This window comes from Marmota marmota, unplaced genomic scaffold (genome assembly GCF_001458135.2).
Source record: "Marmota marmota marmota unplaced genomic scaffold, marMar, whole genome shotgun sequence".
Classification (NCBI taxonomy): domain Eukaryota; kingdom Metazoa; phylum Chordata; class Mammalia; order Rodentia; family Sciuridae; genus Marmota; species Marmota marmota.
The window spans coordinates 12,866,491-12,879,406 of record NW_026000016.1 but is presented as its reverse complement, the minus strand read 5'-3'; the positions used below and the strand labels follow the sequence as shown (position 1 = coordinate 12,879,406).

General features: G+C 36.7%; 1 protein-coding gene across 13 annotated transcripts in view; it reads right to left on the bottom strand.

The window, feature by feature from the left end:
* The window catches only part of Dclre1c (DNA cross-link repair 1C), a 30,093-nt gene that overhangs the window by 8,705 nt on the left and 8,472 nt on the right, over nucleotides 1–12,916 (bottom strand). For 4 of the 13 annotated variants that reach the window (XM_048809178.1, XM_015483506.2, XM_015483507.2 and 1 more), the window contains 8 exons: nucleotides 10,148–10,207; nucleotides 7,546–7,601; nucleotides 6,922–7,023; nucleotides 6,197–6,269; nucleotides 5,879–6,019; nucleotides 3,063–3,164; nucleotides 619–755; nucleotides 44–98 (listed from right to left, as the gene is read on the bottom strand). In XM_048809178.1, the coding sequence (XP_048665135.1) occupies nucleotides 44–98; nucleotides 619–755; nucleotides 3,063–3,164; nucleotides 5,879–6,019; nucleotides 6,197–6,269; nucleotides 6,922–7,023; nucleotides 7,546–7,601; nucleotides 10,148–10,207 (726 nt within the window). The remainder of the gene's footprint in view (nucleotides 1–43; nucleotides 99–618; nucleotides 756–3,062; nucleotides 3,165–5,878; nucleotides 6,020–6,196; nucleotides 6,270–6,921; nucleotides 7,024–7,545; nucleotides 7,602–10,147; nucleotides 10,208–12,916) is intronic. The other 9 variants (XM_048809175.1, XM_048809173.1, XM_048809174.1 and 6 more) reach the window with 4 other exon arrangements.

The following is a 12,916-nucleotide window of genomic DNA, read 5'->3' as shown; positions in this document are numbered from 1 at the left end:
GTACTACCAGGAGAAAGGTTATGAGTTTATGGGATCCCCTTACCTCACTATAGGAGGAGTGAAAAGAAAAGCAAGCTCTGTATGAACTCTCCCCAGTCCTAAAGGGAAATGAAAGCAAAAATTTAAAAAGTCATTTAGCAAAACTAAGTTAAAAGTCCTGACTCTCATCTTTAGGTTATTCCAATATGAAATCACCCCACAATCGGGAATTTCTTCTTGGAACAGGAGTACACTTTCCAGAACTGGAAATCTGCTGTAGACATTCTAAATAGCCAAAGTCAAGGAAATGGTTTGAAGATATCATTATGGAAACTCTTTACTCTGCCAAGGGGCTTCTACTTTCCACATTAATGTACAACTCATACCCAACCACTCCGATTCCTACAGGCTCCAGCCATCTTCTCTCCTCCCTCACTAGAACAGCCTTTAGATATATGGCTCATGTTATAATAATAGGTTTGGAATAGCATCTCTTCAGTTTATACAGTGTTTAAAGAAAGGAATCCCCACCATTACAGTAGATCCTCTTCTTGGGCTTAGGCCAGACTGTTTTGAAACTAAATTCAAATATTTTATCTCAAAGTTTCTCTCAGAAGACCAATGGCATGAGTTTCTTACCTCACTATCACATTTGTTTTTCTAGTTCTTTCTCCAAACCACATGGTAGAAGGCTTAATGCTGACTATGTGGAGTGGAATTCCAGTTTTGGAAGTAATTCCACAGGGTAATTTGTTCCACTGAAAATATTCCTCTGCCTAAAAAAGATTAAAAAATATATGGAAACAGTTATATATTTTCAACAAAACTGTTTGCAGGTAAAATCTCAAAAACAAAAGTAAATAAGTTTTTAGACATGAACAAAAAGTGTAAATATGAGCAAACAATCAGATAATTCCAAATTGAGAAATTTTCTGCAGAACAACTGGCTTCGACTCTTCAAAACCATCAATATGAGGAAATAGAACCAAAGGCTGGAGACATGATCTATATCTAAAGACTCTTCAAGCTGACTGAATGCAATGCATGATCTTTAATTAAATCCTGAATTTAATTAATTGCTCCCATCCTCCTAGGCTATAAAGCATACTATTGAGACAATTGGGAAATTGGAATATGGACTATAAACTAGCCAACAGTATTATAGCAACATTAAATTTCCTGAGTGGGTGAATCATGTTGTGGTTATATAAGAGAATGTTCTTGTTCTTAAGAGATTCTTGATGAAGGAGTTCAGGTGGAGTGCCATGAAATCTGCAACTTACTCTCCAGTGGTTTGGGCTGTGGGTGGTACACATGGAGAGAGGGAGAGAGAGAATATGTGGCAGTGTCAACAAAATGATGAGTCCAGATGAATAAATACAGTAGGATTTGTACTAGGCTTACAACTTTACTGTTTTTAAAAACTTCAAAATAAAACCGGAGGAAAAAATATAAAAAGGTGCGTTTACAAGCCTGAAAAATAATGGGATGATTGTTTCAAAGACATTATGTTTGGATTCACTCCATCCCACTCAAATTTCTTCACAGAAATTACTATTTCTTATAAGGATCTAGATGAGACTGCAACAGGACTCCTCAACCTCTGGATCTACTAGTCAGTATTTGTAAAAACTATGTGGCCTAAGGAATATTTTAAGCCACTAGAAATAGTGTCCCAAGAAAAGTCAGCTTTGTGGGAAATGATAGCAATAGAATTAGAAATTAAGCTACTTTGTGAAATATCAGAAAAATCAGAACAAAAAGAAATTTGACAATTTAAAAATTTATGGGGCATGGGACAAAAGACTACAAGTCCAACAGAAAAGAAGGGACAAAACATTTAATACTTTTTATCTATCTTATTTTTATCTATCCACAAATTCATTGGATGTATGCATGTATTTGTACATACACATATATCTATACACACACACCAAAAATGGTTAAATACATTCATGAATGCAAGTTACAATATGCAGCTTACAAACCATCAAATGTAATTTCTTACCTCCAGCTCTTACAGTGGCCCCCCCAAAAAACATTCCATATTGACAATAAGAGTTACTTTTTTGATTTAAAGTTATACTTTATTGTAAGGGCCAAGCAAGTAGACTTAAAGTTTTGGCTTAGGTACATGGGACCAATATCACCAAACAGTAATCTGAATGTACAAATGCACTCCCTACTGACAAAAAAAAAAAAACAAAAAAAACAAAAAAAAACACTCAGCATTTGAATGCTAAGATTATTAAATATTTAGAAGGAAATTATCATCACTCATATTTGAAGGTAACTAGTCTTAATAATTAAAATGAATATATTAAAGGCAAATTCAAAACGTTAAGCCTTATCCCTGGTGTTCAATAACAGAAAGGCTCTGTGGTAGCATTAAAAACAGATCAAAGCTGGCCACAGTGGTGCACTCCTATAATCTCAATTACTCAGGAGGCTAAGGCAGGAGGATGGCAAATTTGAGGACAGCCTGGACAACTTAGCAAAACCCTGTCTCAAAACAAAAATACAAAGGGCTGGGGACACAGTTCAGTGGTAGAAAGCCCTTAGTTCAATCCATACTACAGGAAAAAAAAAAAAATTCATGTGAGTTGCAGAGGCACTGGAAACATTCGCTGAAAATTGGTCTGTCAATACATGTCACTTCTTCAAAGTCTGAAGGAAGTTATATCTAGATATTTATCTCGAATGGAAGAAAACTAAAGTTTATGAATGTGTATGTCATGAGTCTCAAAAATTAAATAGTAGTGGACCATAAATATATTTGCTTAAATTATAAGCTACAGCATATTATTTTATTAGAAATAAATTTACATTCTAGAATGTATAGGAATAGATTTTATTTAAATTAAACTATAAGGATCTGTGTCTGTTGCTTATTATGATATATATGTTAAAGAAATATAGTTATGAATGCTGCATAACTTTGAGCTAACAACTTACGATTGTAGCCTCAGCTTTTATGTTTACAATGTGATGATTCAGTCTCAAATGAAATTTTTGAAGTTCCTTTTTGACCTAACAATCATGGATCCTGAAAACAACATGAGAATGGTCATTTACACAGATACCTTTGGATGCCGACATGCGTGGATCTGGGTGTTACGGTCTGTTGTGAGATGATGAAGAATGTCAGGCATGTTTCTAAACATGTCCAGCTTGCCCACATGAATCTATGGAAAATAACAGGCATAGCAGATTATTTGAAATATATTTCCTAAGAATAAATTGTTCAAGGGGAACAAATATTAAGGGGCAAAATATGCAGTTAGTTACATCTAATTATAACTAACTATATCTAGACATATGTTCTCAGTTTTTTTTCCACCTGGCTTTTTGCTCGCTCATTGCTTGTTCATATTCTGCCATGATGTCAATGGACAAAGGACTCAGCCCATGGATTTCATTTGATCTTGCTAATACTGTCCTTCAGTTCTTCCAGTCTCTTGATTCATATGTATTGTGCATCTACTATACAATCAGGATTTATTCTAAATCCTGGGTATATATCTATGAACAAAGCAGATAGGGATAATCCAGAATCTCTTCATAAAAGACACATACAAGATGCCACAAAGGGGCAGTGGTGGGTAAAGAAACACGGGTCAGATTTCCCCACCACATATCAATTTTCTGTGTCAAGAGGGAGAATAGATGCAGAAAAACAAATATCCACACCTTGGTCACCTTTAGCATTTTAAGGTTAACACATGTTAAAGTGTTAAATCAAGGTTCCAGGTTTACTTAAAGCTTATCTTCTGGGTACTTCAGAGAAAATTCCAAGCATTTAAACTGATATTAGGATTCTGACATGGCAAAAAGAAGGATTTCATTTTGATGTCTGATTAACAAACAGATTAGAATAATATCAAATTGCAGTTGGGTACAGTGGCCCACACTTCTAATTCCAGCCACTGAGGAGGCTGAGGCAGGAGGATCCCAAGTTTTGAGACCCTGTCTCACTAGGGCTGGGGATGTAGCTCAGTGGTAAAGCACCTCTGGGTTCAATCCCCACTGCCACAAACAGAAAAAAAAAAAAGAAGAAGAGGAGGAGTGTCAAATTGATGTGCTAATTTTACCAAGACAGGTATAAAAAGAACATAAACAAAACTGCTTTTTTTTATCTAACGGCCCATTCTGCTCACTACCTGTGTACTAATGACCCATAAGAAGTATAAATGAAAGATTTTCTGGGCTAAGGAAGAGGGGTGAATAGAAATAAGTTCTGAGATGATAAAGACGGGTATAGAAACTATCACCTTCACAAAAATAAAAACAGGAAAAGCAGCTACAGATTATCACTGAAGTCCCTTAGTTGAGAACCTCACCATTTTTCCTTTTCAAATTCCTGACCTAAAAATTTCCTCATCCTCTGCAAAGGAATTAACAGAATTAAAAGGTCTCACTCAGAGGAAACTCTGGGGTCACCACCAAAACCTCTCCCTGAACCCCTCCTCCTGGCCTCTTCCTGCAAGGGTTCTAAAGCAGTAGCTCCTACTATTCCACATGCCACTAAAACTACAGAACAAATTTGGGACAAGTACCTTTATATTTACCAAAATAATGCATGAGGGGAAAAAACCCATATAGTATATGTAAGCATGTGTGTGTGTGAGTGAACACAATCTGTCACCACTATGATTTAATTTAAAAGGCTATTTTTACAACAAAAACAGGAAGGAAAACCTCAGAACAAAAACACATCCTTCTTAAAATACAGAACTGGCAACTTTATTCAGATATTTTTGGACAGAATGACCTAAGGATGGATGAAGCCAAGGAAAGGACTTGGGAAGGAAAGACCTTGACTTGAGAAGTAAAGGAGGAATTTAGCTGGGTGCAGTGGTACAGTAGTTTGGAAGACTAAGGCAGGAAGACTGCAAGTTCAAAACCAGCCTAGGCAACTTAGCAAGACCTGTCTCAAAATAAGACATTAAAAGCGCTGGGGATGTGGCTCAATGGCCAAGTGCTACCAGGTTCAATCCCCAGTACAAAAAAAAAAAAAAAAAAGTTTTTGAAATTTCAAATGCAGAAAAGCAAGATCATTTTAACTTCACTAAAGTACATTATATGTAACTTGTAGTTCTTGTCACAAGTTTGTTTGGAGATCTATATTAAAAGGTACAAAATCAAACAGAATTTAAATGGCCAACTAGTCCCAGTACATCATTTTGTTCAGTCGTGATCAAATATCTATTTTCTCTTAAGAGACGAGAGCTCAAGACACTCTCTTCAGGTAAGCCCTGAAGGTAGGAGCTCCTTGCTGATAGTCATCCACACATATTCTGGGCTCTACTGCTCTGGTTCTGAGAGCCCAGCACTGAGCAGCTGGAAAGAACTATCTGGAAGGGACAGGTGAAAACTCCCTCTCAATCTGATACTGATCTGTCAATGAGGCGAAGGCACCAATTCTCCAGGACAATGTTCTTCATTCACTGTTGACTATGACCAACAAAAGAAAATATATTTCCATAGCAACTCAGCACACCTATATAAAATATGCATGTATGTTTGTGTCTCAGGACCTAAGTAAATTTTCATAAAATGATCACTTGGCTGCAAGCAATACACTCAGATATCTCCTTGTCCAAATTTATTTCTAATATGAGTTTCAATTATTTCATGACCTACAGTTTGGGAATAATACTTCCTCTGTGGCGTATTTTGCTTAAGACCCTTCTATACCATTCAGGTTTCCACCAATTTCCTCCCATGAGGACATCATTAACAAAGATGATCTATGACTTTAGAGAAGCCACCAATCTCTGCTGTAGCCATGTTTTGATAAGCTATCTGTCACTGTTTTCTATTATTTGGGGGTGGGGAGGGGAAGGAGAGGTGAATGGGGTGGGTAAAAGGGAGCAGGTGAAAAGAGCAAACACAGTACCTGGACTCCCAACTCTTCACTAAGATTGGTGAACAAATATTCATAGCCGTAAGCTGCTTTGCAGTTCAGCCACACAACATGGTACGGGCTCCGAGTGATCCAGCTTCGAACCAGCTCTAAAATTCCACTTAAACACTCTCCCTAGACAGGATTCGTAAAGGACATTTAACACTCATAAGAGCCTCACTTACCCCTTTCATCCCCACACTTGAAGGTATCTGAGCCATGGGGGACAATTATGGCCTGTCATCCTATACACTTTCCACCAGGCACATGGCCACGCCCATGTCATTGCCCCACTTCTCTAAGCAGACTTACACGACTTGGAATTTGGTAAAACCTTGGATCGCAGAAAGTAGTATCTAAATATACACTTTGGATGTCTTTTACTCTAAAAACAGAAAAAAAAAAATGGTGTTAGCTGCCTAATGTGACACAAATCATGTGAGCAATTTACACTTTATTTTATAGGGTTTTTCACTCCATCTGAAATTTTTTTTGTTAATCAACTTTCTTGGGAAACTATTTCTATACAATAAAATAGAGAGTTTGTGTGAAGGATCCAGTGAATTTTGATAAGCTTATATGACTATTAGCAAAAAAACCCAACAACAACAACAACAAAACATTTAGAACATTCTATTACCCCATTTCAAGGAAGAAAATTTGCTCTACTATTCTTTTTTTTTTTTTTCGCGGGTAGGGGGTGTACCATGGATGAACCAAGGGGTGCTTAACCACTGAGACACACCCCCAGCCCTTTTTTGTATATTTTATTAACAGACAGAATCTCTCTGAATTACTTAGAGCCTCTTTAAATTGTTGAGACTGGTTTTGAACTCGCTATCCTCCTGCCTCAGCCTCCTGAGTTGCTGGGATTACAGGCGTGTGCCATTGTGCCCAGCTAATTTGCTTTACTATTGTAATTATTATAATCAAGTCTTATTTCTAATACAAAGACTTGTGTTTAGTGGGAAGAGAGCAAGAATGCTTTTTAAACTATGTAGCCTTACCTTCAAGAATTGTATAAGGCCCACACCTACCTGCCTCCAGAGTGCAGAAGCTCCATTCTGGCAGCTTCTCCTTTCGCCAGTCTAAAGTCTCCTGTGTACAAGACAGTTCCATTATTGCCCTGAAATAAAAACCTGAAAAGCAAATGTATCTCAATGACTTCTGAGTTTCAGACCAAGTCTTAATAAAGCAAATACATGCTAAATCTATAGCGATGCTTCCTGCTAAATATATCCTTTATGTTACAATATTAATGAAATTTCAATAGCTCCAAGTCCACATCTGGCACTTAACTACTACCTTTTCCCTGGAAGAATGAAATAATAGAATGCAGATACTAATTGAGCTCATAATAGGTGCAGCCTGTAATATGTTAGCACTCTAAAGTTTATGTCAAGATCATTTCTGTTCATAGAGGCAAAAACCCATGTGATAAGACAATGTAAAGTCACTTTGAAGACCTCCATTATAAGAAAGACAGATGTCAAATCTGATCCTAACCTCAATTTCTCAAATTCAATTTGGAAACAAAGTAAAAACACTGCCAGAAAAATAATCAGATTTCCTATACATATTATTTTTTGACTCTAAAAATGTATTTCCATAACACAATACATATTACATACAGTAAGACGGCAAATAGATGAGTCCCTTACATAACTGATCCTGGGCAGTGACCAGCTGGTAAAAGAGTCACAACAATCTCTTCCTTCTAAAAAGAAAATGAAGAAGAAATAACAACAAAAGTTATCACTGGGACCTAGCTAAATAAAGCAAACAGCTCTCAAGAATGTGCCTTTTCTCCCCTTTCTTCACTTTCCAAATCCTGGAATAGATCCTCAATTGTTCAACAGATAAACACAAGAGTTACCACGGGACTTAGCAATTCTACTTCTAGTTATATACTCAAGAAAACTGAAAAATTATGTCCACACAAAAAACTGTACATTCATATTCACAGCATAATTATTCACACTAGCCAAAAAGTAGAAACAGTCCAAATGTCTATCAACTTATGAATGGATAAATAAAATATGGTCTGTCTATACAATGGAATGTTATTTAGCTACACAAGGAATGAAGTGCTGACATATGCTACATGTACAACACATGCCACGTTCATACACGTAGATCCCCTTGAAAACATGTTCAGAACCGGGAGTGGAGCACACCTGTATTTCCAGCAACTCAGGAGGCTGAGGCAGGAGAATCACAAGTTTGAGGCCAACCACAGCAACTTAGTGAGGCCCTAAGCAACTTAGTGAGACTCCGTTTCAAAACAAAAAATTTAAAAGAGCAAAAGGGCTGGGGATGTAGCTCAATGTAAAGCATCCCTGGGTTCAATCACCAGAACCAAAAAACTAAAAGACAAAACAAAGAAACAGAAAAGAAAACATTATATTCAGGGAAGAAGCCAGACACGAAGGACCATGTGCTATAAGAGTCCACTGATATGAAATTTCCAGAACAGGCCAAGTCCATGGACAGACTGGTAATCAGCAGCTGGGGAGGGACAGGAGACAATGGAGAGTGACTACAACAGGTATAGAGTTTCTCTTTTGGGTGATAAAAATATTCTAAAGTTGATTATGATGATGGATACACAGGTCTGTGAATATATTAAAAGCTACTGAGTTGTATACTTTAAATGAGTGACCTATGTGGCTAGCAGATTGCTCAATAAATCTGTCAAAAAAAAAAAAAAATCAATGCAGCCTCCTCCCAATTCACCACACATCACTCTATCCCTTTAGGACAGAGCCTGTTGGGCATGGCTGACTCTCCAACCATAAGTAAGCAGGAGCAGAGCTCTGTTCTCACCAGCTTCTTGCTCTGTAAGGTGACTCCTTTCATCAAGTCTAACATTCTTCATTCTGAAGGCAAATGGCATTTCCCATTGGCTGTGGCAGGATAATCAATGCACAAAAGCCACATGGCACAACAGGAAACAAAGGATCAGGGCAGGACAGCAAGAATCTGCCTACCAAGAGCCTGACTACCATTTGCTGCCCAGCTTTGAGAAAGCCTTTTACCAATACACCTGTATGTGACAAAGCCAAACACCAATTATATTCTCCAGAACCATTTAGCTAAGTGGGCCCAGGACAGCAGACTTCAACTATCTGATCTTCTCCGAATGTATGTTTGAAAAAGTCATCTTTGTTCTGATCATATTCCCAGAGTTAACATCCTCAGAGTTAAACATGTCAAATTGACATGTTATGAGCACACTACAGAAATACTAACTAGATTTGCCATAAAATAGGAAAATTCCTCCTAGCCCTATGGATAATTTAAGGGTCTCATTTTGTTTTTTAAAAAGTAGGCCCATAGTTCTGTTTACTATTAAAACTATACACTCACAAAGTACTACTTCGGAATTTAAAGACTGATCCACTTGGGCAGTGATATCTTTTAAAAAATGCAAAAATGATTCAGGAAAAAATTTGTAACGTATATAAATTTGCTTCAAAAGTATTAATCGCGGGCTGGGGATGTGGCTCAAGCAGTAGCGCGCTCGCCTGGCATGCGTGCGGCCCGGGTTCGATCCTCAGCACCACATACAAAACAAAGATGTTGTGTCCGCCGAAAACTAAAAAATAAATATTAAAAAAATTCTCTCTCTCTCTGTCTCTCTCAGAAAAAAAAAGTATTAATCGCCATTTTAGATCCTGAAAATTATAATAAATTAATAAACTTAGCAAGATATCAGGTAGAATTATTATCAATAACTGTTGTTCTCATTGTTAGTACAAATACTAAAAAGGAGCAATTTTAACAAAAAATATCTAATCATTTCAATGTGAGAAATAAATACGTCACTATCATGGACTGAATATTTGTGTCCCCACAAAATCCATAGGCTGAAAGTCTAACCCACTAAAGTGATTTTTATAGGAGGTTTTGGGGAGGTGATTAGTTCTTGAGGGTGGAGCATCCATGAATTCGATAGTGCTCTTTAAAAGGGAGATTTTTACCCTTTTAGCGGAACCAAAAAGCAGGCCCTCACCAGACACCAAATCCACTTGAGCCTCTCCAGAACTATGAGAGATAAGTCTCTGTTGTTTTAAACACCCAGTCTACAGTATTTTTGTGATAGGAGCCCAAATAGACAAGACAACCACAGATGGTTTGGTTGTTTTCTCTAAAAACGAATTAATAAATTTTGATTTATAAATATTTATAAATTATGATTAAACAAACATTCAAAAGCCAGGATAAACAATCATCTTATCATAGTATTTAATATTTAGTTACCTCGCCTGATGCTTCATCAACTAAAGATATCTGGGTAGGAGTTTCAATTTCAATTGATATCTATTAAAATAAAGTAAGAGAACACGTATATCAGTTTTCCATGCCTTGGTCATCTCAAATACTGAAAAGGAACTATGTGAATGAGTTCCAGACTCTGTAGTAACAATTTCTATTGCACTATAATAAATATTTCAATCATTTGAAAAAATTATAAAATACAAATGGTACCCTTATTAAGGTGGGTTTGACTATGTATTAAATGCCTTATAAATGTGTGTATATACATATCCTGCAACATGGCAATTCTACTTCCACTGAATTCATTTTTCCTCCTCCATCCCTTCCCATTTGGAGTATTTTTAAAAAATATTTATTTTTTAGTTATAGGTGGATGCAATATCTGTATTTTATTTTTTTAAATGTGGTTTAAGAAATCTTCATACATGTATTTTGTATAATGATGACCGTCTCCTTCCACCATCTTTGCTATTCGGGAGGGAAAGGGAGGGAGAAGGGGAATTATCTTTTATTTCTTACAGTAACTCATCTAACATGGGATTGTTTTTTCTTGGAACATTTGGTAAAATGCACCCATAAAACCATCTGGGCTTGGGCTTTTTTGAAGAAGCGATCTTTGATAATTGTTTAAGTTTGATTTATTCTAGTTTCCCACTTTTCTTCTCTCAACTTGGTACTTTTTATATTATGTTGTTTTTACAATTTCAACTCCAACCTACGATTATTTACTGTATGCATTTGATTTTCATATGTGTAGAATAACTTTAGCTGTCCATTTATTTCTGATCCTTCAAATCGTTGCATTACAGTCAGAAAACACAGGGCACCAGGAAACCTTAAGACTTCTTTTGTGATGCAGTACATAACCAAATTTTTTAAATGTTCTATAGATGTCCCCCAAATACTATTTTCTATGTTGGGTTAAAAGCCATGTTTTGTTATTATTCTATGTTTTTAATTAGTTCACATTTATTATGTCATTTAATGTTTCTGTATCTTCACCTAATTTCAGCCTGTCTTTAAATATCTGAGAAGGGTATATTAAGCTCTTTAGTAGCAACTGTTGGTTGCCTGTTTCTCCTTATATTTTGAATCTTTGTACTATGCCAACACATCTAAGCTGAAAACTATTTTCCAGAAGTCATTTCCATGTTAGGGCTGGCCACACATAAATAAATAAGTAAGTAAGTAAGTAAATAACTGAAAGATGGAAGTGAACCACATCCTTTTTTTTTTTTTTTTTTAATGCTCTAAAGAGTACCAGAAGTTTTAACTGCTGATCTGGCTTAACTCATGGGTGAAGGGCAGAACTGCAAACCACACTAATTTCTACTGGGTACCTGCCTGCATTTCCTGAGTGCTGGGCCAGATGTGCATGCAACTCACATACAATGCCAAAGTGGGTGAGTGACCAGCATTATCAAGGTTTGAAGAAGTGAGTGACAGTTGGGGACCTGTTTACCCTCCCCATTTCTAGTTTGTCTTTGTGGATTCCAGCTTGTCTCTGCTCTCCTTTCCTAATCACTGGCAGGACAGACCCATAACAACTGCTGGTCTAATATAAGAGGCAAATGCTCTGCTGAAGCTGCTCTGCAGAAGGGAGGAGGACTTAACTCCCAATTGATCAGTGTTGAAACTAATGACGTCACATACACCAAGAGTATATGAGAAAAATGTGTTCCTTGTAAGACCACACTTTCTGGGAAGAGCAGCACAACATCCAGGTTGGGATGGAAGGGGCTACGTGGCTTAAGACAGAGTAGGTTTGTGCGCTGTTTTGTTTTTATCAACAAATAATATTTTATATATTTATGGGGTACAATACAATAATTTAATACATGTATACAGTGTATTGATCAAATTAGGATTATTAGAATTTTAATTTCCTCAAATGTTAATCATTACTGTATTGAGATCCTTCAGACTCTTCTAGTGATTTTGAAATATATCATGAATGTTGTAGACTATAGATACTCTACTGAGAATAGTTTGTTCTCTCCTGCCCCTTCGAAATGCTGGGGATGGAACCCAGGGCCTCAAGTGTGTAAGGCAAGCACTCTAAGACTGAACTACAAGCCCAGCCCCTGTAAGTAGGTTTTTATTGTGGTAAAGGGGTAGGTAGGCCTGAGCTTGTTTTGTTTGAACTTCACATTGGTGTCAAGATGTGGTTAGGCTTCCCACTAAACTCACCCAAATGTAGGGCAAAGAGAAAGGAGGCAGGACTTGAAAGCTATCATCAGTCAGATATCAAACTGACTTCTCATGACACTTAGGCTGATTTTTGAGCCACCTCCCACAATGCAGTGAGGCCTAGACCACATAATAAGCCCTAATTTGATTCACTTACGGGGGTCCTCCTTCTCTGATCCTGCATTGGGTGAGATAGGGTCTGCAGATATTTATGGAGATGGAGACTCATATCAACTGTGTATATGTTCGTATCTTCTTGGTCCATTTTCCCTTGTAACAGTAAATGACATCCTCCCTGAATCTTACAGTATTTTTGTTTTGGCCTTCAGTTCTAATTTGTGTGATATAAAAATTTCTACTCTTGTATGTTTGGCTTCTTGTTTGTTACATCTTCCCACTTCTCTGTATTGTTTTTGTTTTCAAATGTCAATCCTTATTTATCCTTTTATCTATGTCTTTTGCAGATCTTTCTTATTTTTTAACCTAAACTGAGGATCTATATTTTGGTCAAGAACTGAATTAAATCCATTTACATTTATAATAATTATTGTGATACTAGGC